At 44.2% G+C, this 6920-nt stretch overlaps 1 protein-coding gene across 1 annotated transcript in view; it reads right to left on the reverse strand.

The window, feature by feature from the left end:
* Positions 1-685: 685 nt before the first annotated feature.
* The window catches only part of inpp5a (inositol polyphosphate-5-phosphatase A), a 211780-nt gene continuing 205545 nt past the window's right edge, over positions 686-6920 (reverse strand). Inside the window, exons 14-16 of the mRNA XM_073920398.1 lie at positions 5616-5684; positions 2020-2104; positions 686-1816 (exon numbers count right to left, since the gene is read on the reverse strand). Of these exons, the coding sequence (XP_073776499.1) occupies positions 2024-2104; positions 5616-5684 (150 nt within the window). The 3' untranslated portion in view covers positions 686-1816; positions 2020-2023. The remainder of the gene's footprint in view (positions 1817-2019; positions 2105-5615; positions 5685-6920) is intronic.

The following is a 6920-nucleotide window of genomic DNA, read 5'->3' on the forward strand; positions in this document are numbered from 1 at the left end:
GGCTAACGATGATGTAAATGTAGTCGTATATCTGTCTATCTAACATTTGAGGATCGTCACACTGGAAGCAGCCGTCGGTATCTCTCTATATACGTCAGCATAACAGATTTGGTAGGAATTATAAATTATTAAAAAGTACAGTATATAAAATGAGACTCGGCGGTTGTTTTGCGGCACGGCAGAGTGATACGTCACAATCCAAAAACTAAAATAATAAATCAAACAATATGCGATGAAGGAGGAAATCATACAAACAGAATATATCTATATCTATACTGTAGAGAGCCATCTATTCTAGCAGAGAGAACGTCTAGAAATCTCCATCAAAGCGCTAAAGTCACACCTCTATGGCATCATGTAGAAATAAAGCGAACGCTAGAGGAACACAGCCGTATCTGAGGGATTCTGCATTGCACTGTTCACACATCTGACACACTGAGGGAAGGAGCTCGCCGTCTGACACACTTCAGAACCTGTGGAGGATCTCTGAGCAGCTGGAGACAAGGACAACAGCTGACCTCGGTGTGTGTGTGTGTGTGTGTGTGTGTGAGAGTGTGTGTAACTGAGAATGTGTGTGTTTAAGAGTGTGTGTGACAGTGCAGGTGTAAATGTGTTTGTGTGTGTTTGAGAAAGAGTTTGCGAGTGTGTGTATTTGTAAGACAGCGTGAGTGTGTTTGTTTGTGTATTTCTTTGTAGGACAGTGTGTGTAATTGTTTAAGAGTGTTTGTGTGTGTGTTTGTAAAAGAGTGTGTGTGTGTGTGTGTTTGAGAGTGTGTTAGAGAGAGTGTGTGTGTGTAAATGCATGAGTGTGTGTGCGTGTGTGTGTGTGAGTGCGTGTTTGTAAGTGGGAGTGTGTGTGTATGTGAGGTGTGTCTGTGTGACAGTTTGCGAGAGTTTGTGTGTGTTTGTACGAGAGTGTGTGTGTGTTTGAGAGTGTGTTAGAGAGAGTGTGTGTGTAATTGCTTAAGAGTGTGTGAGTGTGTGTTTTTAACAGAGTGTGTGTTGTGAGAGTGAGAGTGTGTGTGTGTGTAATTGCTTAAGAGTGTGTGAGTGTGTGTTTGTGTGTGTGTTTTTAAAAGTGTGTGTGTTGTGAGAGTATGTTAGAGAGTGTGTGTGAGAGTGTGTGTTTGTAAGTGGGAGTGTGTGTTTGAGACAGAGCATGTGTGTGTGTATGTGAGGTGTGACAGTTTGTGAGTGTTTGCGTGTGTTTATTTGTAAGACGGTGTGAAAGTGTACGTGTGTGTGTGTGTGTGTGTGTGTGTGTATGACAGTGTGAGTGTAAAAGTGTGTATTGGTCTAAGTGTTTTTTTTTGAGTGTGTGTGTGTGTGTGTGTGTGTGTGTGTGTGTGTGTGTGTGTGTGTGTGTGTGTGTGTGTGTGTGTGTGTGTGTGTGTGTGTGTGTGTGTGTAAAAGAGTCTGTGTCAGAATGTGTGTTTGTAAAAAAAAGTGTATGTGTGAGTATACGTGTGTATTTGTAACAGTGTGTGTCAGTATGTGTGTTTGTTTATAAGAAAGTTTGTCTGGGTATGTGTGTTAGTAAGAGTGTATGTGTCAGTGTGTGTGTGTTAGTGTGTATCCACAATCTCGAAACTTGAAGCATTGATGAACTCAGTGTATGGTTTCTATGGACATGATAGCATGCACTGCAACAAATGCGACTGCTCAGTCCTGCTGAAAAGTCTTTACAGGGTGTGTGTGTGTGTGTGTGTGTGTGTGTGTGTGTGTGTGTGTGTGTGTGTGTGTCCATCCACCCGTGTCAGAGCTTCTCACAGGGCCGCTTTTCATGAAATCTTCTCCACCCTTTGGCACCATTTCCCTGGTCAAACACACACACACACACACACACACACACACACACACACACACACACACACACACACACACACACACACACACACACACACACACACACACACACACACACACACACACAGACGATAAGAATGCGCACACACACTGCACATGTATGTCTATAATAATAATATATAAGTATAAAGATAGGAAAAAGGCAATATTTACCACATCACTGCACGACACAACACTTGTGCTTATTTGCATTAGGTTTACCTGGACCTGTGGTCAACCGAAAGAACAAGTAGACCGGCTGGAAACACACACACACACACACACACACACACACACACACACAAAAATAAAAACATTAAGAACACTAGATGTGTGTTTATACATGTCTAGAGTTCAGCATTTGTAGCAGTGTTTATGAACTGATCAGTAATGTCTGGCTCTGCTTAACTACTGTTGAGCTTAATGAACGCTTCAGTCTGCAGTTATTATAAAGGGTTACAGCAGGGCTTGACATTAACTTTATTGATCACCAGCCACTGTGGCTAGTGGTTTCCCAAACTTACTAGCCACTTGCCATTTTCACTAGCCACAGTTCACAGTGTCGTTGTGAAAATCTATTTTATACACATTTGACTTTGCTCAAATGACTTGATGCAGATGTTGTGTTGTGTCCACACGCCTCCTCATTTCACTTCATATGTGTTGTGTTCTGTATGAGCTCGCTCAGTGAGCAGGAGCGAATGAGCTGTGCTTTCAGTGTCGGATTGCAATTAGTTTTATTCCACATGACTTTTCAGGGCTCAACACTTTAGGCTCGTACACACCGGGATGCTTTTCATTTGCGTTTATCGTCAGCGTTTTTCCAGATTCAAACCCAAGCGATTTTCACTGGCGTCGAGCAGAAGAGTATGCAAAATCACTGCTTGCCATTAGATGGCGCTACACAACCTTAAGCTTCTGACACCTGCTTGTAACACAGAAGACAGAAAGTCGACACGCTTGTTGTTTTGGATGGTTCAAGTCGCAGCTGCAGCTCTAGCGATTTATTTTATTTTATTTTATTCGCTTGTTTATTTTACAGGGACAATACACTTGACATTGTTATACAAAGATAACTGATGTTGCGTACATAGGGCATATAGCATAAAGCTAATTTGCAGCCCTTGTCCCTGGTTAGGCTTTACATTAAAATTAATAACAGTCAAGAATAAAACACAATGCAGCAAACATGTACAATATTTACACAGCCACAAACATAAAATGCAAGTCAATATGCATGAAGAGAAATGTAAATGGGAGCAACCTGAAAGAACAATGCTTAATGCTCACATTGCTGTAAAGATTTCAACCATTCTTTCAGCTTTACAGATGAAGAAATGATTATTGTTCACAGAGCAACATGCAGCTCCACGTTCATATCGCCTCTGGGCATCGTCAACAGTGTGCGCTCGCATTGACAGTTTTGCGCTTGAGCGCCTCCAAGTGCTGTTTACTGTAACTGCAGCTGCTCTGTGCACGTGAACAAAAGTGCCGATCTGATTGGTGGAGAAGGCACGTCAAAACAAAAAAACGAGCATGAGGCGTTTCTTTAAAAATGACGCTTTTACATGTGGCCTATTGCGCAATGATGTGCGCAATCACATTGGCGTAATTTATTTAGTCACCAGGCGTTAAACGTGGACAGAAAACGCCCGGGCCTTTATGCTGAGTTCACACCAGACACAGAAGAAGCGTCAATTGTTAAGTCAATGCAAAGTAGCGAACAGACATCCTGCGGCGCGATATGCGGGAATTGTGCGAATGGCGCAGCGTGAATTGAGCGTTTTGCGCATTTGACACACTTAATGCGCGTTTCGCTCAAGTTCGCAAATCTGAACTTCAGCAGACATTCGCACCGTGTCAACCAATCAGGAGCTTGCTCTTGTAGGGGCGGGATTATAACAAAGTGCCTGTTGTTGGTGTACCGGGGGAAATGCTCCTGCACACACCAACAACAGTTCATCAAAGTGGGCTCAGTCAGAAGCACCGCTGAAAGCCTCCATCATCCAAGATAAGTTTCTGGAGGAGTTGATGAACTCACAGAGCTGGGTGCACCTCTGAAAGGATCTAGTGGACTCAGGCCGTACTCACACTAGGTACAGTTGCCTCGAACCGGGCCAAAGCACGCTTGTCCCCCCTCCTGTCTCCCCCGACGGCCCGCGCTCACACCACAAATGGGCCTCGGCACGCTTACGTCATCGCTGCTGCGCTGTTCAGTGACAAGCGCTCTCTCACTCAGCAGCACAGTGGAGATTTCTCTAGTTATATCGGTTCAGTCGTTTGTTTTGCCGTCAAATATTTCGCCAAACAGTCCTTAGGGATGCGGGGACACGCAGTCAGATATTTCCCCGAACAGATCCGCCACTTTTGGTGCTCATAAACAACCATAAAGCTCTGGTGCTGCAGGAATGAGGAGGTGTGCTGAAGGTGCAGCTGTCGTGCAGTGAGGAGTTTGCATCTTTAATAATCTATGGCAGTTTGCGTTCACTGAACAGTAAGAATTATTAATAAATCATTTCAGTTTCGGGCTTTGGCGTGTTTTGCACTCACACTTAAAGCGTACCGCGCCAAAGCCCAAGTGATCCGCGCTCAGGCACACCTCTTCCAACCGGGCCAGGGCCGGCCAAGTGAACCGTGCTTGAGCCCGATTCAGCGCACTCACACTTCTCAAACGATCCGGGAAACGGGCCTGGGCACGGTACGGATGGCATAGTGTGAGTAGGCCCTTAGACAAGGCCCTAATTGTATCGACGCTGTTTTTCAGCCTTCATAAAGCACATAAACACTGCATTTCACTCAATTAAATCCATGTTAGCCATTTAGCAGAGCTAGAGTCAGCAGGCAGACAGAAGCCCTGCCCATCACGCGAATATATGGTGAAGTGAACTTGACGTGAGAATGAAGTGGATTTGACAAGAAAAGGAAGCAGATTTTAACGCGTGAATGAAGTAAACTTGAATGTTCAGAAAAAAAAAAAAAAACACATGCAAAAGAATACCAGTGAAAAGATGATCACATACACGGTTAATGCTGGACCTACTCATTTATTTTATTTTCAGTTTTGTCCCTAATCCGGGGTCACCACAGTAGAATGAACCGCCAACTTATCCAGCATGTTTTACACAGCAGATGCCCTTCCAGCTGCAACCCATCTCTGGGAAACACCCACACACACTCATACACTACAGCCAATTTAGCCAACCCAATTCACCTGTACCGCATGTCTTTGGACTGTGGGGGAAACCGGAGCACACTGAGGAAACTCAAGCGAGCGCAAGGAGAACATGCAAACTCCACACAGAAACACCAACTGACCCAGCTGAGGCTCAAACCAGCGACCTTCTTGCTGTGAGGCGACAGCACCATATCCTGCGCCACTGCGTCGCCCCTAAACCTCTGTCATATTTTTGCAAATGTTGTAATATATCATCATTTTAAAGATTACATCTCGAGCATCTGATTATTCTCTGTCTCTCAAAATATACAGTTAGATTAAAAAAGGAAATATTAAAGAGGAAACATAAGTTTGATCTATCAATGTCTTAACGAATGTCCTTAAATAATGGGGCGTTTGACAGCAAGCATCATGAGACTGAAATCAGAATAAGGGATGACGGGGCAGGGGGTGCTGGATATGTGCGTACCTTGGAATTAAATCGTGCATCTACCTGCATTGGGCAGGTTGGCAGGTGGTAATGTCAAGCCCTGGTTACAACAAACTGGGTATTTCTGAATATGTGCATGTGTGTGTGTGGAGTTTAGAGCTGTACCTTGTGGTCTCCCATACACACGTTGGCTCCGATGTTGTCGTATGTTATTGATTTGTCCTCGTTCTCCGGCTGAAAAACACAAACAGGATTAAAGACACAAAGCAGATGAATAAAGCAGATGAGTCCAGCAGAGACTGAGAGATGATCCTGTTACACCAGCGCAGATCCATCATCTATACATCACACACACACACACACACACACACACACACACACACACACACACACACACACACACACACACACACACACACACACACACACACACACACAGATCACTCACGCTGCAGACGCTCAATGGAGAAAAATGCTCTCAATGGAGACAGACTGAAAGATGAAGCACACTCACACACACGCACACACATAGACAGACCCACACCCATGCATATACTCAGTGAACACACACACACGCATGCACATATGCATAAACAGACCCATGCACACACACAGAACACACAACTGCACACACAGAACACAAACCCACATGCACACACTCACATCCTTCCAGATACACACACGCACACACAGATGCATGAGACAGACCCACATGCACAGATGCAGACAGACACATGTGCGCACACACAGAACATACAAACGTGCACGCACAGAACACATACCAACACGCATACAATCACATGCACCTACACACACACACACACACTGAAAAAAAAATATTCAGAGATGATTTCTTGGATTTACTCATTGTTTCATGTAAAGTGGCTGTAAACATTTTGTTTGGGCTGAATTTAAACAAACAAATAAAGTTGAATTTTATTACATTTGTTTGTTTTAATTCAACATAAATTGTTTGAAACAGTTCTGCTGACATCATTTTCTTCAGTGCACACAAACACACGCACACACACTAAACACACACAGATGCACACAGACAAACCCACACACAAACGCATATACTCACTGAACACACACACACACACTAATACACACTAACACATATGCACACAAGCACACACTGAACACAAACACACAAATGTAGTCAGACACACACACCCACAAACACACTGAAAACACACACAGATGCACAGACAGACCTGCATGCACACATAACGCACACACAGAACATATACTGTACACACACGCACACACACATGCATATAAACACACACTGGATATACACGGATACACAGACAGACCCACGCACACGCACGCACGCACACACACGCACGCGCGCACACACACTCCCACACCCACACACATGCAAACAAACGCAGAACACACACACACACTAAACACACACAGAGAGACACACTAAACATACACACTAAACACACACGCACATATGTA

This window comes from Danio rerio, chromosome 13 (assembly GCF_049306965.1).
Source record: "Danio rerio strain Tuebingen ecotype United States chromosome 13, GRCz12tu, whole genome shotgun sequence".
Taxonomy (NCBI): Eukaryota; Metazoa; Chordata; class Actinopteri; order Cypriniformes; family Danionidae; genus Danio; species Danio rerio.